The sequence below is a fragment of the Tachyglossus aculeatus genome, chromosome 3, assembly GCF_015852505.1.
Source record: "Tachyglossus aculeatus isolate mTacAcu1 chromosome 3, mTacAcu1.pri, whole genome shotgun sequence".
NCBI lineage: Eukaryota > Metazoa > Chordata > Mammalia > Monotremata > Tachyglossidae > Tachyglossus > Tachyglossus aculeatus.
Window position 1 is genome coordinate 15,645,866 of NC_052068.1, and position 26,972 is coordinate 15,672,837.

Sequence of the window (26,972 nt, forward strand, 5' to 3'; positions counted from 1 at the left end):
GGAAAACTTCTGGTCCTTGAGTGGATTGAGGTAGGAGGAAACCTCTGTTGACAAGCTGTAAACCCTTGGAAAGCTTACTACATACTGATACCCCTGTCTAAATATTTGGTTAAATCTGGAATCGAGTTGGGGATCAGAGAAAGAGGAGGGATATAATGTGGAGGTATGAAAACTATTTTTTTCTTTCCCCTGGTGGGAGAAAAACCTCAACAGTCATGATTGAATCGAGGAAAGCTGTGAAAATAAAAGCATTCTACAACAAAGAATTCTGCTATCATCTCACAATAATGATAGTTGATCATAATTATGGTACTTCTTAAGTGCTTACTGTGTGCCAAACACCATTCTACGTGCTGGGATAGATACAAGTTAATCAGCTTGGACACAGTCCCTGATCCACATGAGGCTGACAGTTTAGGTAGTAGGGAGTGTGATTTAATCACCATTTTACAGATGTGGTAACTGAGGCACAGAAAGATTAAGTGACTAGCCCGCATGGCAGACACATGGCAGAGCTGAGATTGGAACCCAGGACACTGATCCCCACATCCATGCTCTTTCCAGTAGCCCACGTTGCTTCTCTAAATCAGGCCCAGATATGACACTAGATAAATCACATCTCTGTGATTCAATCAGAGAGGGAAGCAGCATGGCTCAGTGGAAAGAGCCCAGGCTTTGGAGTCAGAGGTCATGGGTTCGAATCCTGGCTCCGCCACATGTCTGCTGTGTGACCTTGGGCAAGTCACTTAACTTCTCTGAGCCTCAGTTACCTCATCTGTAAAATGGGGATTAAGACTGTGAGCCCCCCGTGGGACAACCCGATCACCTTATAACCTTCCCAGCGCTTAGAACAGTGCTGTGCACATAGTAAGCGCCCAATAAATGTCGTCATCATCATCCTTTGGAAGGTCTTTTCTGAGTGATTAGTACAGTGAATTGCAATGAGTAGATGATCGATTAATGACATTTCTAGTACTTCCATTTTGGACTCTCATTTACTCATTCATTCAATTGTATTAATAATAATAATAATAATAATAATAATAATAATGGTATTTGTAAGCGCTTACTATATGTCAAGCACTGTTCTAAGCTCTGAGGAAGATACAGGGTAATCAGGCTGTCCCACGTAGGGCTCACACTTTTAATCCCTCTTTTACAGATGAGGTGACTGAGGCACGGAGAAGTTAAGTGACTTGCCCAAAGTCACACAGCAGACAAGTGACGGAGCGAAATTAGAACCCACGACTTCTGACTCCTCCCAAGCCTGTGATCTTTCCACTAAGCCATGCTCCTTCCCAATTGAGCAGGAGGCCTTCCCAGACTGAGCCCCCTTTTTCCTCTCCTCCTCCCCTCCCCATCGTCACCCCCTCTGCCCAACCTCCTTCCCCTCCCCACAGCATTTCATCATCATCATCAATCGTATTTATTGAGCGCTTACTGTGTGCAGAGCACTGTACTAAGCGCTTGGGAAGTACAAATTGGCAACATATAGAGACAGTCCCTACCCAACAGTGGGCTCACAGTCTAAAAGGGGGAGACAAAACCAAACATACTAACAAAATAAAATAAATATAATAGATATGTACAAGTAAAATAAATAAATGTATAAATATGGATTGAAGCATTTGTATATATTTGTACTCCAGACTAAGCCTCCTCCTTCCTCTCCCCCTCCTCCCCCTCCCCATCCCCCCACCTCACCTCCTCACAGCACCTGTATATATGTTTGCACAGATTTATTACTCTATTTATTTTACTTGTACATATTTACTATTCTATTTATTTTATTTTGTTAATATGTTTTGTTTTGCTGTCTGTCTCCCCCTTCTAGACTGTGAGCCCGCTGTTGGGTAGGGACTGTCTCTATATGTTGCCAACTTGTACTTCCCAAGTGCTTAGTACAGTGCTCTGCATACAGTAAGTGCTCAATAAATATGATTGAATGAATGAATGAATATTTATTCTATTTATTTTACTTTTACATATTTACTGTACTGCTCTATTAATTTTATTAATGACATGCATATAGCTATAATTCTATTTATTGTGACTGTTTTGACACCTGTCTACATGTTTTGTTTCGTTGTCTATCTCCTTCCTCTAGACTCTGAGCCCATTGTTGGGTAGGGACCGTCTCTATATGGTGCCGACTTGTACTTCCCAAGCACTTAGTACAGTGCTCTGCGCACAGTAAGCGCTCAATAAAAATGATTGAATTAATGGATGAGCACTTACTGTGTACTAGGTGCTTGGGAGAGTACAATAAAACAATGAAATGATAGAATCCCTGCCCACAGTGAGTATACAGTTCAGGCCCTGGGGAGGTCAGTACCTGTGAATCTCAGGCTTTTAATCTGTCCCCAGAAGGCTACACAATTTATTTCTGTTACTCCCCCAGTAAATTGGAACATGGATCCATTACTCCCGGTGGACTAAGTTCCTTGTGGGCAAGGATCACATCTACCAACTCTGTTGTACTTTCCCAAGCATTTAATACAGTGCTCTGCACACAGGAAGTTCTCGATAAATACCACTGATTGCTCAGTTTATTGATGAATCCTAAACCCTATGTCATTTGAGGATTCAGACAGAACTGGCCACAGCCAGTAAACTTAGATATCCAGGCTGAAACCGTCTCAGCTTGACCCAAGTCGATCATCTTTTATTTTTCCTTTCTTAATAATAATAATAATAATGGTACTTGTTAAGTGCTTACTATGTGCAAAGCACTGTTCTAAGCACTGGGGAGGTTACAAGGTGGACAGGTTGTCCCACGGGGGGCTCACAGTTTTAATCCCTATTTTCCAGATGAGGTAACTGAGGCACAGAGAAGTTAAGTGACTTTCCCAAAGTCACACAGCTGACAAGTGGGGAAGGCAGGATTTGAACCCATGACCTCTGACTCCAAAGCCTGTGCTCTTTCCACTGAGCCACGCTGCTTCCTTCTCTTTTTAATGTGGGAATGTAGTGATGAGACCTGAAAAAGTGGGTGAAGTGTGTGTGTGTGTGTGTGTGTGTGTGTGTGTGTCTGCTTGTGTGTGTGTGAGAGAGAGGGACAGAGAGTGTTTATATGTATGTGTGTGTGTGTCTATGGTTTCCCACTGTCTTGTTTTATTTTTTCATGGTATTTTTTAAACGCTACATGCCAGACACTGGAGTAAATGCTATTGTAGCTATAAACTAATTAGACTGGGCACATCTCCTATCCCATGTGGGGCTAATAGTCTTAATCCCCATTTTACAGATGAGATAAGAGGTAAGAGAAGCAGCATGGCTTAGTGGAAAGAGCATGGGTTTGGGAGTCAGAGGACGTGGGTTCTAATCTCAGCTCTGCCACTTATCTGCTCTGTGACCTTGGGCAAGCCACATCACTTCTCTGGGCCTCAGTTACCACATCTGCAAAATGGGGACACCCTGATTACCTTGTATCTACCCAGTGCTTGGCACATAGGAAGCATTTAACAAATACCATTATGATTATTATTATTAGGAGGTAACTGAGGCACAGAGAACATAAATGATTTGCCCAAGGTCACCCACCCAGCGGCTAGGCGGGGGAGTCAGGATTAGAACAGAGGTCCTTCTGACTCTCAGGCTGGTGCTCTTTTCCACTTGGGTGACCCTCGGTCACCTCTCCTCTGAAACCTGAAGGATGCAGCCTTGGAGAGTTTGGGTTTAAAACCCCAGGCCTGTCAGAACCATCTGACGTCACCGTGACGTCATCGAACTCTGCTAGCCCCTGTTGACCGTTCGCACCCCAGCAACTGCTTTTGAGTCCTGGGAGTTGTACGCTCAGCTGGGCCTTTTGGAGATTTCTCTGGAAATTTTTGAAAATCATTTCGACAGAGTTAGAGCTTAACCGAGGCTCCCCGACTGCTAGAGCTGCCCGAAGATTCCCGCTTGCTGGACTGCAGGGAACGGACTGCTGAGAGGCTCCCTTTCCCATCCTTCCTCCTCTGGGAAGAGCCGTGGCCTGGCCTCATGAAGCCTTCCTTTGGCCACCCCACAGAGCAGGCCCCGGAGGCGGAAGTCCCTGGGCCAGCTGCCCAGGAACCTGAAGGTGAGCTCTGGATCTTGAAGATGAAGGAGTGGAACAGACCCTTTGGGAAGAAGTTGGAGGTCTTCCTTAAATAATAAGAGTAAATAAATAATAATAATAATAATAATAATAATAATAATAATAATAATAAATCAATCTGCCCATCAGGCAGAAACTCCTCACCCTGGGCTACAAGGCTCTCCATCCCCTCGCCCCCTCCTACCTCACCTCCCTTCTCTCCTTCTCCAGCCCAGCCCGCACCCTCCGCTCCTCCACCGCTAATCTCCTCACCATACCTCGTTCTCGCCTGTCCTGCCATCGACCCCCAGCCCACGTCATCCCCCGGCCCTGGAATGCCCTCCCTCTGCCCATCCGCCAAGCTAGCTCTCTTCCTCCCTTCGAGGCCCTGCTGAGAGCTCACCTCCTCCAAGAGGCCTTCCCAGACTGAGCCCCTTCCTTCCTCTCCCCCTCGTCCCCCTCTCCATCCCCCCCACTCTTACCTCCTTCCCTTCCCCACAGCACCTGTATATATGTATATATGTTTGTACATATGTATTACTCTATTTATTTATTTATATATTTTACTTGTACATATCTATTCTATTTATTTTATTTTGTTAGTATGTTTGGTTTTGTTCTCCATCTCCCCCTTTTAGACTGTGAGCCCACTGTTGGGTAGGGACTGTCTCTATATGTTGCCAATTTGTACTTCCCAAGCGCTTAGTACAGTGCTCTGCAAATAGTAAGCGCTCAATAAATACGATTGATTGATTGAGTAGAAAAAGGGTAGGGCATAGGAACACATACACACTTCCATACACACATACCCATTTAGTTATCCTTATCCCCTCCTACTTCACCTTGCTACTCTCCTACAACCTGGGCAGAACCTTTCGCTCCTCCGAAGCTAACCTTCTCACTGTACCTTGACCTGATCTATCTTGCAGATGACCTGGCCCATGTCCTTTCTCTGTCCTAAAACAACTTCCCTCTTCACAACCAACCGACAATGACTCTCCCCCCATTTAAAGCCTCATCGTAGGCAGGTCTCCTCCAAGACTCCTGACTAAGCCCTCCTTCCTTCTTCTCCCACTCTCTTCTGCCCCACCCTGACTTACTCCCTTTATTCAACCCCCCAAGTAGCCTCACAGCACTTTTGTACATAATAATAATAATAATAATAATGGCATTTATTAAGTGCTTACTAATCAATCAGTCAATCAATTGTATTTATTGAGCGCTTACTGTGTGCAGAGCACTGTACTAAGTGCTTGGGAAGTACAAGTGGGCAACATATAGAGACCGTCCCTACCCAACAGTGGGCTCACAGTCTAGAAGGGGGAGTGCAAAGCACTGTTCTAAGCACTGGGGAGGCTACAAGGTAGTCAGGTTGTCCCACGGAGGGCTCACAGTCTTCATCCCCATTTTACAGATGAGGTAACTGAGGCCCAGAGAAGTTAAGTGATTTGCCCAAAGTCACACAGCTGATAAGTGGTGGAGCTGGGATTAGAACCCATGACCTCTGACTCCCAAGCCTGTGCTCTTTCCACTGAGCCACGCTGCCTCTCTATCATATCTCTATCATATAATAATAATAATAATGATAATGGCATTTATTAAGCACTTACTGTGTGCAAAGCACTGTTCTAAGCACTGGGGAGGTTACAAGGTGATCAGGTTGTGCCACGTGGGGCTCACAGTCTTCAACCCCATTTTCCAGATGAGGTAACTGGGGCACAGAGAAGTTAAGTGGCTTGCCCAAAGTCACACAGCTGACAAGTGGCGGAGCCGGGATTTGAACCCATGACCTCAGATTCCAAAGCCCGTGCTCTTTCCACTGAGCCACGCTGCTTCCCAATTCCCAATGATATGATATGCTTCATATCATATCTCTATGTATATTGGTCATTTATTTATTCCTATTATTGCCTGTCTCCCCCTCTAGACTGTAAGCTTGTTGTGGGCAGGGAATGTGTCTGTTTATTGCTATGTTGTACTCTCCCAAGTATTTAGTACTATTCTCTGCACATAGTAAGCAATCAATAAATATGATTGAATGAATGAATGAAGAGTAGGGCAATGGATAATAATAATAATAACAATGATATAATAATGGTATTTGTTAAGCACTTACTATGTGCCAAGCACTGTTGTAAGTGCTGGGGTGGATACAAGGTAATCAGGTTGTCCCACACGGGGCTCACAGTTTTAATCCCCATTTTAAAGATGAGGCCCAGCCAAGTTATGTGACTTACCCAAAGTCACACAGCTGACAAGTGGTAGACTCCTAAGCATGTACTCTTTCTGCTAAGTCATGCTGCTCAAACCTCTATAGGGCTTAACCAAAAAAATTACCAAATACCATTTTCCACTCCTCTCCCACACTGTAGGATGCTCTGGTATACTTGAGCGCTAGTAATAACAATAAGAATAATTGTGCTATTTGTCAAGTGATTACTATGTTCCAGGCACTCTACTAAGTGCTGGGGTGGATACGAGCAAATTGGGTTGGACAAAGTCCCTGTCCCACATGGGGTTCACAGTCTCAATCCTGATGTGGTTTAGTGGAAAGAGCACAGGCTTGGGAGTCAGAGGTCATGGGTTCAAATCCCAGCTCCACCACTTGTCAGCTGTGTGACTTAGGGCAAATCACTTAACCTCTCTGTGCCTCAGTTCCCTCATCTGTAAAATGGGGATTAAGACTGTGAGCCCCCCGTCTCCCCCACCAGTTAGTACAGTGCTTCGCACGTAGTAAGCCCTTAACAAATACCACAATTATTATTATTATTATTACTATAGTAAGCGCTTAACAAGGGTCATAATTATTATTATCATTATTATTTTACAGATGAGGTAACTGAGGCACAGAGAAGTGAAGTGATTTGCCCAGGGTCATACAGCAGACAAGTGATCCAGGATTAGAACCCATGACCTTCTGGCTCTGAGGCCCATGCTTTATCCACTACACCATGTAGACTGTAAGACCCTTGTGAAGGGGGATTCTACCTACCCACTTTGTTGATTATACTTTTCCAAGAGCTTTGTGCAGAGTACCGTGCACGGAAAGCGCTCAGTAAATATGATTGATTGACTGATTGATTGACGGGCTGTGAAACCTGACCCCAGACACTGGGAAGCCTGTGCAGAAGGAATCTCATGGGGATTTACATTCTGTTTCTCAGAGCCGGAGAGGATAGAAGCTACTCCATTTCCACCTGGAGTCTCAGGAAAGGATGCCCAGAAGACGGCTTCTGCTCCTCTAGATCAAGCAGGGCCAGGCCAGGAGAATGCGAGCGGTACTTTGTCTCAGAGAGAGTATCACTCTTCCACCCATTACTATTCCTGTTCCTCCTTGCATACCGAAACTCAAGAGGAGAACGCAGGGCCGCTCCAAAGTGTACTGTACACCTGCGTGAAGACCGTGAAAGGTGTGGCTATCGAGTGGGAGACGGAGGCTGGTTTTGAGCCCGTTTGCAAGAGGCCCAGGGTCTGCGAAGCAGAGTTCGTTACCCAGTTGAGGCAAGAACGAGTTTCCCCGGTGACGGACAGCATCTCCACCAGCTCCCGGCTGAATGATCAGGACTTCTCGATGGAAAATCTCCCCCAGGACCACGACGAAACGGGAACCGCCACTCCGCAGGAGACAGCCGAGGAGGTCCGAGAGACCCCAGACTGGCTCTCGACGACAGATTACGGCTTCCGTTGCATGGCCTGCTGCAGAGTCTTTCCTTCCTTGGAAGCCCTCCTGCAGCACGCCCAGCACGGAGTCCAGGAGGGTTTCAGCTGTCATGTTTTTTACCAAGAGATGGTCAACAGGAGGGTGGCCCAAGAGGAACACGCCATCAGTGAAGCTGAGGGTCGATCCCAGAGGAACCAACAGGCCGAAGATCCCACGATGTCCCGCTTCCACGGAGACAAGCAGTGAGCAGGGAGTTCGCGCACCCTGGGGGACTTGGGCTTCTACTAGCCAAACCTCCTGGGCACCGCTGCCAACCTCCTCGCTGCCCATTCAAGAACTTGCCACATCGACCCCACAAAACCCGAAGAGTAAACCGAATTACTATGCCCGCCTCCTGGAGCGAATCAAAGGCGAACTCTGAGTCTCTCATCAGCAGGGGATGAACCAGCTCCAGCACAAAACTATGGAGGAGAAAATAGATGAGAAAAATCAACAAATCTTAGGTATAAGCAAAGAGGAAAGAGAGGAGAGTCATTTCTGCTGGAAAGAGGTGAGTTCAACATTAACATTAAGAGAATCGTCACCGTTTACTCAACTTCTCTGGACCTCAGGTCCTTCATCTGCAAATGAGGATAATGAATAATGCCAGCCATTTTCCTACCTCATAGGGAGGTGTTATGAAGATAACTTGAGATGATTGATGGGGAAACACTTGGGGAAAATAAAAATGTTCTGTTAATTTAAGGCGCTATTCAGTTTTAGACTTTATGAGTTCCAAGATCAAGCACATTAAACCAATCCAGGGTGACCCACATGAATGAGAGAGAGAGAGAGAGAGAGACAGAGAGAGAGAGAGAGAGAGACGGGGGGAGGAGGAGTTGGGTGATGATCCTGGCATTAATGATAATGAACAGAATGATGATCAATGTGTTTCGTCAAAAAGTCACCCCAATGTGAGGGATATAGGTGGTGCCCGAAGAACTGATGTGGGACACCGTGAAGAGAGAAGTGAATAAAAGAACTGACTGTTCCAGAACACTATGTGGCTTCGGCAGCAGGAGTACATTTCATGGAGTGTTGGATACAGCACAGGCCTGAGAGTCAGAAGGTCATGAGTTCTAATCCCGGCTCTACCACTTGTTTGCTGTGTGACTGTGGGCAAGTCACTTACCTTCTCTGGGCCTCAGTTACCTCACTTGTGAAATGGGGATTGAGACTATGAGCCCCACATGGGACAGGGACTGTGTTCAGAGAAGCAGCGTGGCCCAGTGGAAAGAGTCCGGGCTTTGGAGTCAGAGGTCATGGGTTCAAATCCCAGCTCTGCCAATTGTCAGCCGTGTGACTTTGGGCAGGTCACTTAACTTCTCTGGGCCTCAGTTCTCTCATCTGTAAAATGGGGATGAAGACTGTGAGCCCCACGTGGGACAATCTGATCACCTTGTAACCTCCCTGGTATTTAGAACAGTGCTTTGCACATAGTAAGTGCTTAATAAATGCCATCATCAGCATCATCAACCTGATTGACTTGTATCTACCCCAGTGCTTAAAACAGTGCTTGGCACATAGTAAGCACTTAACAAGTACCATAATAATAATAATTATCATTATTACGTATCAGCAGTAAATTCTTTAGGGCTGAGATGTGGGCCCAGATTTAACCTAGCAGAGAATGGTCAAAAAATTAGAGCAGAGCCTATGGATGGATTTGGGGGATGAAACGATTTGTCACTATACATTCTTATTTAGTCTCTTTTAGTCCTCTAGACTGTAAGCTCCTTGTGGCCTTAGCTACTCTATTGTATTATACTCTCCCAAGTGCTTAGTAGAGAGCTCTGAACACTCAAGGTCATGAGAAGCAGTATGGCCTAGTGGAAAGAGGATGAGCCTGGCAGCCAGAGGACCTGAGTTTTAATCCTGGCTCTGCCATATGCTTGCTGTGTGACCTTGAGCAAGTCACTTCTCTGTGCCTCAGTTTCCTCAAATGTAAAATGAGGATCAAATTCCTGTTCTCCCTCCTACTTAGACTGTGAACCCCATGCGGGACAGGGACTGTGAACAACCTAATGAACTTGTACTTACCCCAGTGTTTAGAACGGGGTTTAACACAAAGTAAGCGCTTGACAAATGCTATTAAAAAGTGCCATTGATTAATTGATTTCCCCAACTGATGCAAGCTCTATGGTGATCTGTTAAAGCACAGCTGGTATCCTACTAATATCTACTGCAGCATGGCTCAGTGGAAAGAGCACGGGTTTGGGAGTCAGAAGTCATGGGTTCAAATCCCAGCTCCAACACTTGTCAGGTGTGTGACTTTGGGCAAGTCACTTCACTTCTCTGTGCCTCAGTTCCCTCATCTGTAAAATGGGAATGAAGACTGTGAGCCACACGTAGGACAACCTGATCACCTTGTATCCTCCCCAGCGCTTAGAACAGTGTTTTGCACATAGTAAGTGCTTAACAAATGCCATGATTATTATTATTATTACTGCAGTGGAAGAGGCAAAATCTATCTTTCCATAATTATATTAGTGTAAGACCTGGATTCTCCTCCTCATTCTGACACATTCCTGTTGTATGACCCTGGGAAAGTCATTTAACTTCTCTAGGCTTCAGTTTCCTCATCTTTTTTTCCTTTAGTAATAATGATGGTATTTATTAAGCACTTACTATGTGTCAAGCACTGTTCTAAGCACTGGTGGGGGAGCACAAGGTAATCAGGTTGCCTCATGTGGGGCTCACAGTGTCAATCCCCATTTTACACATGAGGTAACTGAGACAAAGAGAAGTAAAACGACTTGCCCAAAGTCACACAGCTGACAAGTAGCAGAGCCAGGATTAGAACCCAGACCTCTGACTCCCAAACCCGTGCTCTTTCCACTGAGCCATGCTGCTTCTCAATAGAATTTCAATTCTTCTCAATAGCTTCTCAATAGTATTTGTTAAGTGCTTACTATTTTGCAGACACTGTACTAAGCCCTAGGGTAGACACAAGATAACGAGGTTGGACACAGTCCCTGTCTCACATAGGGCTCACAGTCTTAATCCCATTTTACCGATAAGGTAACTGAGGCACAGAGAAGTTAAGCAACTTATCCAAGGTCACACAGCAGACATCTGAATATAAACAAGTTAGGGGTGGGGTCCGAATTACCCTGGATGAATGGAACCTGTCTCCATATCATCGGGGACTCTGCGGTCTGTGTGATGCTCACCCAAGGGTTGGAGCCATCTCCCCGATCCCACCTGACACCACACAAGTCGCTTTCCCAACATGTGGAATGCCTGGGAGGTTCTGGGAATTTTGAACCAAGAACTATTTGTTTAAATTGGTGAGCTGCCCGAAGAGTACTCCTTCCAAGGGCTGATTCATTGCATAGTTCACATTGACATTTTAACTTGTTTTCTTCGTGGTTTATATTACATACTTAATGTGTATATGTGTCCTTCCTATCCCACTACCATTAAGAGCCCCTTCTGGATCAGAGACTGTGTCCTGATCTCTTTCCCTTTACTTATCCCAGCACTTGTAACAGTGTTTGGTAGATGGTAAGCCCTTGGTAAATCATCAATCGTATTTATTGAGCACTTACTATGTGCAGAGCACTGTACTAAGCGCTTGGGAAGTACAAATTGGCAACATATAGAGACAGTCCCTACCCAACAGTGGGCTCACAGTCTAAAATGAAAATAGGAGCATAAGAAATGCCAGTAATAGGTCAGATCAGTGGTCCATCAAGATGGGAGTCCATCAAGATCATCATCATCATCATCAATCGTATTTATTGAGCACTTACTGTGTGCAGAGCACTGTACTAAGCACTTAGGAAGTACAAGTTGGCAACATATAGAGACAGTCCCTACCCAACAGTGGGCTCACAGTCTAAAAGATGTAGAGACGCAGCGTGGCTCAGTGGAAAGAGCCTGGGCTTGTGAGTCAGAGGCCGTGGGTTCTAATCCTGGTTCGGCCATTTGTCAGCTGTGTGACTTAGGGCAAGTCACTTCAATTCTCTGTGCCTCAGTTACTTCATCTGCAAAATGAGGATTAAGACTGTGAGCCCCACATGGGGCAACCTGATTAACTTGTATCCCCTCAGTGTTTAGAACAGTGCTTGGCACATAGTAAGCGCTTAACAAATGCCATCATTCTTATTATCATTATTATTATTATGGGCATACCCTCTCCTGCCACCTCACTTATGTACATATCTTTAAATGCTGCTGCTTTCCCCATCTATAAAGTATCCTAGTGCCCATCTCCCCAGCCAAATGACAATCTTCTTAATGGTAGGAACAAAAACTACTAAATTTACTGTTCTCTTCAAAATGCTTAGTTTAGTGCTCTGCACACAATAAGAGTTCAGCAAATACCATTGGTTTATTGATTTACAAACAGAATAATAAAAATAAGTAACAGTGTACATTTGAGGGAAACACACATGAAATAATTCTGTTAGAAATGAACTGGCTCTCTGTGTTGACTGATCACTGATCCTTACCTTCTTTTTGGTGTCTTGAAGCATGGGACGATATGTGCACACAATGTAGATTCTATTATTATTATTATCATCATTATTATATTTGTTAAGCACTTACTATGCGTCAAGCACAGTTCTAAACGTTTGGGTGGACACAAGATAATCAGGTCAGATTCGGTCCTGGTTCCACAGGGGACTCACAGTCTAAGCAGAGGAAGAACAGGTATTGAATCCCATTTTACAGTTAAGGAAACTGAGGCATAGAGAAGTTAAGTGACTCGTCCAAGGTTACACAGCAGAGCTAGGATTAGAGTCCTTTGACTCCTAGATGGGAGCTTATTTTTCCCCATATCCACTACTGACAGCTCACCTCCCCCAGGAGGCCTTCCCAGACTGAGTCCCCTCCTTCCTCTCCCCCTCATCCCCCTCTCCATCCCCCCCGCCTTACCTCCTTCCCTTCCCCACAGCACCTGTATATATGTATATATGTTTGTACAGATTTGTTACTCTATTTATTTTACTTCTACATATCTATTCTGTTCATTTTATTTTGTTAATATGTTTTGTTTTGTTCTCTGTCTCCCCCTTCTAGACTGTGAGCCCACTGTTGGGTAGGGACCGTTTCTATATGTTGCCAACTTGTACTTCCCAAGCACTTAGTACAGTGCTCTGCACACAGTAAGCGCTCAATAAATACGACTGATTGATTGATCAACCACACCCACCCCACACATTCCAAATAATTTTCGCTGTCAGCATTGTCAACCTCAAACTCAAAGTGTAGGGGGACACAAACACACTGTGGCCTGGCAATGCCTAGAAAGAAGAAGTCCTTGGGTTGCCCCCTTCCTCCCTCCCACCCCACTCCAGGGGGTGACTTAGCTTGAAATTTTGGAAAGCTCCAGTTCTTTAGAATACAAATCTTCACTAAGTCCTTCCCCATCCAACCTGGTTGTGGCTGTGACTGTTGGACTCTGAGTCGTAAGGTGACTGAAACCCTGTTCCTCTAGCCACAGTATTCAATTGTAGTTTATATATTCATCACTGCCCTTGTTTTTTATGTTGTTTTGGATTTATTGTTTCATTTTTCCAGCATGGCATAGGGGAAAATGACTCCCACAGGCATGGGAGTCAGAGGGTCAAGAGTTCTAACCCTGGCTCCGCCACTGGTCTGCTGTGTGGCCTCGGGCAAGTCGCTTCACTTCTATGGGCCTCAGTTACCTCATCTAGAAAATGGGGATTAATAATAATAATAATAATAATAATGATAATGGCATTTGTTAAGTGCTTACTATGTGCAAAACACTGTCCTAAACACTGGAGAGGCTACAACGTGATCAGATTGTCCCACATGGGGCTCACAGTCTTCATCCCCATTTTACAGATGAGGTAACTGAGGCACAGAGAAGTTAAATGACTTGCCCACTGTTACACAGCTGACAATTGGCAGAGCCGGGATTAGAACCCATGACCTCTGACTCCAAAGCCCGTGCTTTTTCCATTGAGCCATGCTGCTTCTGATTAAGACTGTGAACGCTATGTGGGGACTGTGTCCAACCCGATTTGCTGGGATCCCCCCAGTGTTTAGTACAGAGCTTGGCACATAGTAAGTGCTTAACAAGTACTATAATTATTATTATTATTATGTCTTTTACCCACCCTTCCCCACAATTTATTCTTTGATCATGAGCCCTCGGGAGGCAGATACCTTGTCGAGTTACCACCCATGAAACCTCTTTCACAGCGCTTTCACATAGTAGGTGCTTAACAAATGCCATCATTCATTCATTCAATCGTATTTATTGAGCACTTACTGTGTGCAGAACACTGTACTAAGTGCTTGGGAAGGACAAGTCGGCAACATCTAGAGACGGTCCCTACCCAACAATGGGCTCACAGTCTTGAAGGGGGAAACAGACAACAAAACATGAGGACAGGTGTCAAGTCATCAGTATAAATAGAAGTAGAGCTAGATGCACATCATTAACAAAATAAATAGAATAGTAAATATGTACAAGTAATAGAGTAATAAATCTGTACAAATATATGTACAAGTGCTGTGGGGAGGGGAAGGAGGTAGGGCGGGGGGGATGGGGAGGAGAGGATTACAACTGGACCCTCACACCTACACAAATGTGTACGCAATGAAGAAATGCAATACCAAGGAAATCACTATTGAAAGATGACAAAGATTGACAAGCTCTCATTGGGAGGTAGAGTGAGGGGAATTAAACAGTTAATTATTGTTATCTTTGTCAGTAGCACTGCTATGAGAAAAGATGAGGTCAACAGTTTCTAAAAGAGTTGCTGGGAAAGGAAAAGTAGCCAACAGAACCCCTGGCCCACTTCCTGCCTCTGGCCTGGAACACCCTCCCTCCTCAAATCCTCCAGACAATTCCTCTCCCTGCCTTCAGAGCCTTACTGAAGGCACATCTCCTCCAAGAGGCCTTCCCAGACTAGGCCCCACTTTTCCACATTTCCCACTCCCTTCCGTGTCACCCTAACTTGCTCCCTTAACTCTTGTCCCCTCTCTCAGTCCCCCAGCACTTATGTATATATCTGTAATTTTATCTACTTGAATTGATGTCTGTCTCCCCTCTCTAGATAATGAGCTTGTTGTGGGCATGGATTGCTGCTCTTTATTGTTGTATTGTACTTTCTCAAACGCTTAGTACAGTGCTGTGCACACAGTAAGTACTTAATAAACACGATTGAATGACTGATGAATGAGAAAACCCCAGAATAAAATGTGAACTTTTCAGAAATAATGCATGTCAGTGAAAAACTGCCAGAAGGTCTGCGGGAGGGAATAAGCCTGGTCCCAAATGCACCGGCCCCGATTGAGCATCCCAAAATGTTGGAGTTCATTCATTCATTCAATCGTATTTACTGAGCGCTTACTGTGTGCAGAGCACTGTGCTAAGCACTTGGGAAGTACAAGTTGGCAACATATAGAGATGGTCCCTATGCAACAGCAGGCTCGCGGTCTAGAAGAGGGAGACAGACAACAAAACAAAACATATTAACAAAATAAAATAAATAGAATAAATATGTACAAATAAAATAAATAAATAGAGTAATAAATACGTACAAACATATATACATATATACAGGTGCTATGGGGAGGGGAAGGAGGTATGATGGGGGGATGGCGAGGGGAGGAGGGGGAGAGGAAAGAGGGGAGGGAAGTTCTCCTGAGAATGCTCGAGATAAGGCCTTGAGTGGGTGGTCTTCCTGTTGGATCCAGTGGAAGGAGAATCATGCTTCCTTTGGTTTACTTCTGAGGAAAATACTTGGAAAGCTTCAGGCTTTTCTGAACTGAAACACAGCTTTGGTTGTGGAATCAATCAATCACTCAGAGGTATTATTGAGCATTTACTGCAGAGCACTGTACTAAGCTCTTGGGAAGTACAATATAACAGAGTTGGCAGACTCATTCCTTGTCTAGAAGGGGAGATAGAAAATATAAATAAATCATTTGGAATAGTGGGAAAAAATGCAGGGAAGGAAGCAGGAGAGGATTCCAGGAAGAAGAAAATTCGTCCATCCCAAGCACTTAGTTTGGTGCTGACCACCCAGGAGACCCTCAGTAGCTACTATTGGTTGATTTTAAAAAGGCAACAAAAAGTTGTAGAGATGAGGAAAAGAGAGGAAAAAGCAGAGAGTAGAAAAGGGGGCAGTCAACTGAATCCCAAAATTGGCGGGACCCAGAGGTTTAGGATCAAAAATCTGCCCAGAGGAAATGATTATAATGCAGAGAGCCATTCGCACGTCCACTCCTGTTAGTCATATTCTCGCTGGTGCCTGAAATGTTTTGGGAAAGTGGGCAGGTAGACCTGTAGCACATGGTGAAGTGCAAGCAAAGGTTACCCAAGCAACTGCCTGAATGGTCAACTAATGGGAGGGATTGGCAAGCAAGGAAGGCAGAGTCAAAGCCTTGAAGAATGTGGGCTACTGGCAGGCAACTAGAGCAGACTTGCCTAGAGTACAGGAATCAGGAGAGAGTTTGTCCTCCTTGAGCTGAGGCTTCAGGAAGAAAAAGAGATTCGTATCCTTCATTCACCGCACGCTCAGCCCCACAGCACTTGTGTACGTATCCGTAATCTATTTTAATGTCTGTCTCCCCATCTCAACTGTAAGCTTCTTGTGGGCAGGAAATATGTCTATCAACTCGGTAATATTGTACTCTCCCAAGTGCTTGATACAATGCTCTGCACACACTAAGCACTCAATAAATACTATTTATCGATCGAGACTAAGATATTCATTTCAAAACAACAGAAGTTGCAAAGCAGCGTGGCTCAGTGGAAAGAGCACGGGCTTTGGAGTCAGAGGTCATGGGTTCAAATGCAGGCTCCGCCACTTGTCAGCTGTGTGACTTTGGGCAAGTCACTTCACTTCTCTGGGCCTCAGTTCCCTCATCTGTAAAATGGGGATTAAGACTGTGAGCCCCCTGTGGGACAACCCGATCACCTTGCATCTCTCCCAGTGCTTAGTACAGTGCTTTGCACATAGTAAGCACTTAATAAATGCCATCAAAAAATGGTAAATATATCAGAGCAGCAAAGTAGCAGTGCTATTTATGATTACATTAATAATAATAATAATGGCATTTATTAAGTGCTTACTATGTGCAAAGCACTGTTCTAATTGCTGGGGAAGTTACAAGGTGATCAGGTTGTCCCATGTGGGACTCACAATCCTAATCCCCATTTTACAGATGAGGTAACTGAGGCACAGAGAAGTTAAGTGCCTTCCCAAAGTCACACAGCTGACAAGTGGTGGAGCCGGAATTTGAACTCATGACCTCTGACTCCAAAGCCCGGGCTCTTTCCACTGAGCCATGCTTCTTCTCTAATACCAGTGACTGATTGACTGATTGATTGCCCACTTAGTGCAGTGCATTAAGCACTTGGTAAGTACAGAATTAAAAAGTAATATTCTTCCTGAGCCTGGGGAGCTAGCACACAGACAGGGAGACCAAAAAAAAAAAAAAAAAAAAAAAAAATCAAAAACTAGAATGGTCAAAGCAAATAATTGAGTTCACATACAAACATAAGGGCTGATGATGGGAATACATACACGGGTCTAATCATTTTCAGGTCACAGGAATGACTGGAGAAATGGAAAATGACATCACATTAATTTGAGCATCAAAATTTGATTAATGATGGAAAACCAACAATGTTTGCATCAGTGATTAAAGTGAATAAACCATGTAAAGGCTCAACAATGTTGTTTATGTTAAATTGTCTGTGATGAAACAGATCTATACAGATCTATACAGATCTATACTATACCAGATTCTCTGAAAACATACCCTGGAGTTGGTTGATGGAATTTTATGGCTAAGAGGACTGGGAATTTAACCAGAAACTACTAGCTTAAAGGAGATGGGATTTTAGGAGGACTTTGAATATCGGGAGAGCTACGGTTGGTCTGATGTGGGAGGGAGGGAATTCCAAGATGGGGAATAGTGAGAACGAGGGGATGGAAGCAAAGGATTGGCTATACCTGCCTGCACCCAGAGACAAACTGGTGAAGCACTAAGGAGTAAAAGCAGAGTACCCAGGGAGTGACCAGGAAAGTCAGCATGGTCTAGCAGAAAGATCATGGACTTGGGAGTCAGAAGACCTGAGTTCTAATCCTAGCTCTGCCAGTTGCTTGCTTTGTGACCTTGGGCAAGTAACTACACTTGCATTTACCTCATCTGTAAAATGGAGATTGAATACCCATCCAACCTCCTACTTGGACTGGTGAGCCCCATCTGTGACTGGGACTGTTGTCCTGTCCAATCGACATATATCTGCCCTAGTGCTTACAATAGTGCTTGACACATATTAAGCAGTCAGCAAATATAATTTTAAAAAATAAATCTCTCACCAGAATTTTTTTTAGTGGTATTTGTTAAATGCTTACTATGAGTCAAAGAATTGTTTTAAGCAATGGGGTAGACACAAATTAATTACATTGGACACAGTCCCTGCCTCTCCTCCTCCTCCCCCTCCCCATCCCCCCACCTTACCTCCTTCCCCTCCCCACAGCACCTGTATATATGTATATATCTTTGTATGTATTTATTACTCTATTTATTTATTTATTTTACTTGTACATATTTATTATTGATTTTATTTTGTTAACATGTTTTGTTTTGTTGTCTGTCTCCCCCTTCTAGACTGTGAGCCCGCTATTGTGAGCCTGATATTGTGAGCCCATCTTACCTCCTTCCCCTCCCCACAGCATCTGTATGTATGTATATATGTTTGTACGTATTTATTACTCCATTTATTTATTTATTTTACTTGTACATATTTATTCTATTGATTTTATTTTGTTAATATGCTTTGTTTTGTTGTCTGTCTCCCCCTTCTAGACTGTGAGCCCACTGTTGGGTAGGGACCGTCTCTATATGTTGCCAACTTGTACTTCCCAAGCGCTTAGTACAGTGCTCTGCACACAGTAAGTGCTCAATAAATACGATTGAATGAATGAATGAATGAACGAATTACAGTGTAATTAGAAGAGGGAACAGAAGAAATGAGGTCCAGAGAATAATAATGACTGTGGTATCTCTTAAGCTCTCATTCTGTGCCAAGCACTGTACTAAGCACTGGGGTAGAAACAAGATAATAAAGTTAGACACAGTTCCTGTCCCAGTGCTCTGCACACAGTAAGCTCTCGGTAAATACAATTGACTGACTGATGTGGGGCTCACAGTCTTAATCCCATTTTACAGAAGAGGGAACTGAGGCACAGAGAAGTTAAGTGATTTGCCCAAGGTCACATAGCAAGCAGTTGGCAGAGCTGGATTAGAACTCAAGTCCTGTGATTCCCAGGCATTTGCTCTTTCCACTAAGCAACACTGGTCCTTCTTCTGTTCCCCAATTTTCCCTAGGTGCCTCTCTTCAGCTGCTATTCTCACTGAACCTGCCTCCTTCATCACCACTGCACTCTCCATTCATCTCCACTTCCTCCCCATTTCTTCCACAGTCACTTGATGCATCCCATAGCAGGTTACATCTGATACTCAGGAACTTGCCCCTGAGCTACAATCCTGTCAGGATAATAATAATAACAATAATAATAATAATAATAATAGCATTTATTAAGCACTTAGTATGTGCAAAGCACTGTTCTAAGCACTGAAGAGGTTACAAGGTGATCAGGTTGTCCCACGGGGAGCTCACAGTCTTCATCCCCATTTTCCAGATGAGGTAACTGAGGCCCAGAGAAGTTGTGACTTGTCCAAAGTCGCACAGCTGGCAATTGGCAGAGCCGGGATTTGAACCCATGACCTCTGACTCCAAAGCCCGTAATAATAATAATACTGACATTTATTAAGCGCTTACTATGTGCAAAGCACTGTGCTAAGCGCTGGGAAGGTTATAAGGTGATCAGGTTGTCCCATGGGGGGGCTCACAGTCTTCATCCCCATTTTACAGATGAGGCAACTGAGGCCCAGAGAAGTTAAGTGACTTGTCCAAAGTCACACAGCTGGCAATTGGCAGAGCCGGGATTTGAACTCATGACCTCTGACTCCAAAGCCTGTACGCTTTCCACTGAGCCCACGCTGCTTCCTGACCACTTCCACATTACAGTTCCTCCACTGTTGTGCACAAACTGCAGAGCACTGCTGTCAGAAATCTAGGTAACTAGCCAACCTTAAACATCTTACACTTATATCCTCATCACTAATCATATTTATCGAGCGCTTGCTTTGTGCAGAACAAATTTCCAAAGTTATTAATAATAACAGCAATAATTGTGGTAGTTGTTAAGGACTTACCATGTGCCAGGTACTGTACTAAATGTAGGGGTAGATTCACGATAATCAGGTTGGACATAGGGTTCACAGTTTCAATCCCCGTTTTACAGATGAGCCAAACTGAGGCACATGAAAATTAAGTGATTTGCCCAAGGTCACAGAGCAGACAAGAGGTGGAGATGGGATTAGAACCCAGGTCCTCGGACTACTAATTGACTACTGAGCGTGATGTAGTGTGGAGTGAGAGTGAGGAGAGGTTGATTTCTGGTGTTGGGCCTCTGGGGCCTGACTTCTCCAAAGAATGAGAATAATAATAATGGTACTTGTGGACTTCTTACTATGCACCAAGCACTGCACTAAGCTCTGGGGTAGATTCAAGATGATCAGTTTGGACATAGTTTCTGTCCCACATGGGGCTCACAGCCTAACTAGGAGGGAGTAGTTTTAAATCCCCATTTTACAGATAAGAAAACTGAGGCTTAGAGAGGCTAAGTGACTTACCCAAGGTCACACAGCTGACAAATAGAGAAGCCACGTTTAGAATCCAGGTCCTTGATCTTCCCCCTAGGACATACTGCTTCCCATCAGAGAGTGGGAGCAATTTTACGCTGACCCCCACTGAGAATATTACTTCTTCATGCCAGAGAATCTCCATTCATTCATTCAATCATATTTATCATCATCATCAGCATCATCAATCGTATTTATCGAGCGCTTACTGTGTGCAGAGCACTGTACTAAGCGCTTGGGTAGTCCATTTTGGCAACACAGAGAGACGGTCCCTACCCAACAGCGGGCTCACAGTCTAGAAGGGGGAGACGGACAACAAAACATATTAACAAAATAAAATAAATACTTGAGGAAAAGCAGAGGAGGGTGGAAAGTAGGGGAAAAGAGGGGAAATTTACATTTTTGGAGAGGAGATGGCCATGGCAATAATAAGAGAGGATTCCACCCTAAACTCGGTGCTATAGTTTTATTTATCAGGAAGGATTACATCAGGCCAGAGAGGAGATTGGTTATGGAGATTGAAAGCAAACTCCTCTTTGGCGTGATTTGGTTCTCACCTGAGCATCCAGGTGAGCTATTTCCTGATGCCTGAAGTGACTGCAAGTGACAGTGCTTCAGGATTACCTAGCGATTCGGTGTCCACCAGCTTAGTTTCTTAACACTTGCAAAAGTGAGGAAGCAGAGAGTTAAGACTGAATCTCAAAACTGTCTAGCGGAGGGGAGAATAAGAGAATGAGAGAGGTGGAAGAGGAGAAAATATTGTTTCTTGAGGGCAGAGATAGTGTCTTCTACAGTGTTCTAAACAAAAATAGGCAGCTGAGAAGCAGTGCTGTGTGACCCTGGGAAAGTCACTTCATTTCTTCCCAAGCGCTTAGTACAGTGCTCTGCACACTGTAAGCGCTCAATAAATACGATTGATTGACTGACTGATTGATTCTCTGGGCCTCGGTTACCTGTAAAATGAGAATTCATTCATTCATGCATTCATTTAATTGTATTTATTTAGAGAAGCAGCGTGGCTCAGTGGAAAAGAGCACGGGCTTTGGAGTCAGAGGTCATGGGTTCAAATCCCGGCTCCGCCAATTGTCAGCTGTGTGACTTTGGGTAAATCACTTCACTTCTCTGGGCTTCAGTTCCCTCATCTGTAAAATGGGCATGAAGACTGTGAGCCCCCCATGGGACACCCTGATCACCTTGTAATGTCCCCAGCGCTTAGAACAGTGCTTTGCACATAGTAAGCGCTTAACATATGCCATCATCATCATCATCACTTACTGTATGCAGAGTACTGTGCTAAGCGCTTGGGAAGTACAAATCAGTAACATATAGAGACAGTCCCTACCCAACAACGGGCTCACAGTCTAGAAGGGGGAGACAGTCAACAAAACAAAACAAGTGAACAGGTGTCAATGTCATGAGAATTAAGACTGTGAGCCCTATGTGGGACATGGACTGTGTCCAACCTGATTAGCTTGTGTCTTTCCCAGTGTTTAGTACAGTGCCTGGCACTTAGTAGGTACTTAACAAATACCATTGATAGAAAAAAATAGAGAAAAATAAAGAAGATGGGGGGTCCAAGAGGAAATTTTTAAACGGGAAAACTCGGCTCTGCTCCATGGCAAATTGTTCAGATTTCAGAACTTCACAGGGGATTTACGCTAAGAGGTCACATTAGGACACTGTGCTAGAAAACATTGCTATTCATTTAATCATATTTATTGAGTGCTAACTGTGTGTAAAGAACTGTGCTAAGTTCTTGGGAGAGTAATGAGAAGAAGATCTCTGAAGTATAATAATAATAATGGAATTTATTAAGCGCTTACTATGTGCAGAGCACTGTTCTAAGTGCTGTGGGGGGATACAAGGTGATCAGGTTGCCCCACATGGGGCTCACAGTCTTAATCCCCATTTTCCAGATGAGGTAACTAAGGCACAGAGACATTAAGTGACTTGCGCAGAGTCACACAGCTGACAGGTGGCAGAGCCGGGATTTGAACACACGACCTCTGACTCCAAAGCCCGTGATCTTTCCACTGAGCCACACTGCTTCTTTATGTATGTGAAGTTCACCATTAAATATGGCAAATGAATGGGAATTTTTTTTTAATTAGAGGTGATAATTTTGTGTGTGTGTGTGTGTGTGTGTGTGTGTGTGTGTGTGTGTGTGTGTTTTGAATACCAGGTGTATACACTGGGGCAGAAAGAAGGAGAGAGCTGGGAATCCATCCATGTAGTTCTGAGGAAAAGCAAAGGAAATCAGTTTTAGTATTGCCGCAGCACACAAGTTGATGGCTAAAGGTCTTTCTCTTTTCACACCAGAGAGGTGTGGCTTGGGGGTTCGTATCACTCATTTGATTATTATATAGCCCATATTATATTAATGGTTGTTTATTAATGGTTGTCTTCCTCTTGCAGTTCTCCAAGAGCAACTTGCTCTGCATATCTAACAGTGTTCAGAAGGAGCTTGGGGGTTCCAAGTAGAGAGATAAACTGTGGAAATATCATTTTTGCAGTTCAGGAGCTACACTAGACCAACTAATCAATCAACCAGTGATATTTATTGAGCACTTATTGTGCGCAGGGTACTATACTAAATGTTTGGAAAGTACAAAGTAGATGTGATCCTTATCCTTGAGAAGCTTACAATCTGGCAGTGGAGAGGGACTTCAAAACAAATGAAAGATAAGGGAAGCAACCGAGTATAAGGCGATGTAAATACGGAGGGAGTTGGGGGTTGGTAGTAACTTGGGGTGAGATGACTATCTGAGTGTTAAGGGAGTGTAGACTCAAGTCAGTGGCTGGGATGAAGCAGACTAGTGAGAGGCCTACAGAAATGGTGTGGGTGACGGATTCTGAGATCATTTCACTCTAAACCTGTACCTGTAGGTGGAAACAGAACAGCCATGGAAGATCCCGGGATTCCTAGAGGAGCCCATTCCTGGCTCTTAAATTGAGCCTTTGGGCTTTTAAGAGTCTGCCATATTTCAGAAAGGAAGGCTGTAATGACGCCCCCAAATCTAGTTTTATTTTTAAAGGTGGAAACGACTTCTGAAGGCTGCCAAGTTGAAGAGGAGAACATGCATGACTACCCAGTGGCATGGGAAGCAGCGTGGCTCAGTGGAAAGAGCCCGGGCTTTGGAGTCAGACGTCATGGGTTTAAATCCCGGCTCTGCCACTTGTCAGCTGTGTGACTTTGGGCAAGTCACTTAACTTCTCTGGACCTCAGTTACTTCATCTGTAAAATGGGTATTAAGACTGTGAGCCCCCCACGGGACAACCTGATCAATCAATCAATCATATTTATCGAGCACTTACTGTGTGCAGAGCACTGTACTAAGCGCTAGGGAAGTACAAGTTGGCAACATGTAGAGACAGTCCCTACCCAACAGTGGGCTCACAGTCTAAACGCCTTGATCACCTTGATAACCTTGTAACCTCCCCAGCACTTAGAACAGTGCTTTGCACATAGTAAGTGCCTAATAAATGCCATTATTATTATTATTATTATTATTATTATTATATCATTATTATTATTATCTCCGAAGGACAGGAGGCAAGTGAGGAGCCCAGAGGGTTTAGAGTTATAATAATGATGGCATTTGTTAAGCACTTACACTGTGCCAGACACTGTACCAAGTGCTGGGATGGATACAAGCAAATTGGGTTGGGACACAGCCCCTGTCCCACATAAGGGCTCACAATCTCAATCCTCATTTTACAGATGAGAAAATTGAGGCCCAGAGAAGTGAAATTCATTTATTCAATTGTACTTATTGAGCACTTACCGTGTGCAGAGCACTGTACTAAGCGCTTGGGAAAGAGCCTGGGCTTTGGAGTCAGAGGTCATGGGTTCAAATTCTGGCTCCACCACTCATCAGCTGTGTGACTTTGGGCAAGTCACTTAACTTCTCTGGACCTCATTACCTCATCTGTAAAATGGGGATTAACACTGTGAGCCCCACGGGGGAATACCTGATCACCGTGTAAATTCCCCAGCACTTAGAACAGTGTTCTGCACATAGTAAGCACTTAATAAATGCCATTATTATTATTATTATTATTATTATTATTATTATTACAAATCGGCAACATATAGAGATGGTCTCTACCCAACAATGGGTTCGTCACACAGCAGACAAATAGCAAAGCCAGGATTAGAACCCATGACCTTCTAAATCCCAGGCCCATGCTAGCCACTATGCCATTACCAGTGGAGACGATAAAGCAACAGGATGGAGGACTAGTAATAAGAATAGTAACAGTAATGATGATAACGATGATAGTTATGATGATAACAATAAAAATGCCATTGATATTAATAAGGATGATAATAATAAATAGAAGTCATGAGCACTTGGGAGAATACAGAAAATAAACATGGGCTTTGGAGTCGGGGGCATGGCTTCGAATCCTGGCTCTGCCAATTGTCAGTTGTGTGACTTTGGGCAAGTTACTTAACTTCTCTGTGCCTCAGTTCCCTCATCTGTAAAATGGGGATTAAGACTGTGAGCCCCCTGTGGGACAACCTGATCTCCTTGTAACCTCCCCAGTGCTTAGAACAGTGCTTGGCACATAGTAAGCGCTTAATAAATGCCATCATTATTATTATTATTATTATTAAACACTGTTGTCGGGAAGCGGCATGGCCTACTGGTAGAACCTGGGCCTAGGAATCAGAAGGACCTGGGTACTAATCATGGCTGAGCCAATTGTCTGCTGTGTGACCTTGGACAAGTCACTTCACTTCTCAGTGCCTCAATTACCACATCCATAAAATGGGAATGAAGATTGTGAGCCCCATGTAGGACAGGGACTTTATCTACCCCGGCACTTAGACCAGTACTTGACACAAAGTAAATGTTGAATGAATACCATCATTAATATCATTATTACCACCTAAAATATTACAGTCTGAGGGAAATAGGCAGTTGCCACTTATTTATAAACAATGAAAGCAGAAGAAAAAAAGCACTATAATGGTTGATAGCAGAAGTATGTAATGTTAAAAAAAATATGCAGGAGAGCATAAATCAATATACATCACATATGTATGTATCTATATATGCACAAATTGTGGTGTACATATACACAGAGTAGGATTCTCTCTCTCTCTCTCTATATATATATATAAATATATACATATACATGCACAGAGACAGAGATAGAGAGAGAGAGAGAAAGAGAGGGAGATGCATGTCTACTTGTTCTGTTTTGTTTTGTTGTTTGTCTCCCCTATCCTAGTCTGTGAGCCTGTTGTTAGGTAAGGATTGTCTCTATTTGTTGCCAAATTGTGCTTTCCAAGTACTCAGTACAGTGCTCTGCACAAAGTAAGCACTGAATAAATATGAATGAATGAATGAATGAATGAAGAGAGAGAGAGAGAGGCTCTATGACCTGGAAAGGTGGAAATTAACAGGTCGCTGTAGTTAATATCAGGAGTAATAATCGCTTGAATGTATATTTAGAAATATGTGTGTGTGTGTACACATATACATATATATGTATATATGAATATGTAGCTTGAATATATGTGTATATATGTGCATATACAGTATATGTATATACAACACATATATGCATATTCAAGCTCTATATTCATAACTTTCATTTTTCCAAACATTTTCACACTTTATCTCCTACCTACCCCTGAGAGATCAGTACCGGGATGGATTATGACCCCCAATACCACAAAAAAAACTTCAACTTAGTTGAAGTCCAACCAATGACCTCCATTTACTGAAGCAGTCAGAAGCGGCCAGTTTAACAAAAAACATAATTTCCTTATCTTCCTTATCTTTCAGACGTTGGCCTTCAAGAGTTCCTCAGGGACACCTCACCCTGCCATCTTAGAAGGCAAGAAATGTTGTTGTTTTTTTTTCCCATCTCCTTTCAGGTCTTTACACATATAAGCAGCAGATTGGTCTCCAAGAGTAACGACCACTGACCCCCTTCTGACTGTTCTGCCACAGGGCCTTGTATGGTGGCAAGTTGAGCTTTGCTTTAGTGTTGCAAGACCAGCATTCAATCCTACACCTGGGACATCTGATCAAGCGGTGGTGTTTATTGAGCGCTTCCTGGGCACAGATCACTGGACTAAGGATTTGGGAAAGTGCACTACAATAAAGTTCATAATGATAATGGTGATGTTTGTTAAGGGCTCACTCTGGCTAGACAGCATAAGACAAGACATGTGTCAGGCACTGTATTAAGCGTGGGATAGATACAAGCAAGTCGAGTTGGACACAGTCCCTATATCACAAAGGCTCACAGTCTTAGTTGAAGGAGACTGGGCTTGGAAGTCAGAGGTCATGAGTTCTAATCCCGACTCCGCCGTTTGTAAGCTACGTGACTTTGAGCAAGTCACTTCACTTCTCTGGGCCTCAGTTACCTCATCTGTAAAATGGGCATTAAGACTGTGAGCCTCATGTGGGACAACCTGATCACCTTGTATCCCCCCAAGTGCTTAGAACAGTGTTTTGCACATAATAAGCACTAAACAAA

The 26,972-nt window shown here is 43.8% G+C and overlaps 1 protein-coding gene across 1 annotated transcript; it reads left to right on the forward strand.

Annotated features, from left to right (window-relative positions):
* Positions 1–3,796: 3,796 nt before the first annotated feature.
* Positions 3,797–26,324, forward strand: FAM170B (family with sequence similarity 170 member B). Its single transcript, XM_038744305.1, has 3 exons — positions 3,797–4,063; positions 7,225–8,271; positions 26,273–26,324. The coding sequence occupies exons 1-2, from the start codon at positions 3,985–3,987 to the stop codon at positions 7,965–7,967; spliced, it is 822 nt and encodes a 273-aa protein (XP_038600233.1). The 5' UTR covers positions 3,797–3,984; the 3' UTR covers positions 7,968–8,271; positions 26,273–26,324.
* The last annotated feature ends 648 nt before the right edge of the window (positions 26,325–26,972 follow it).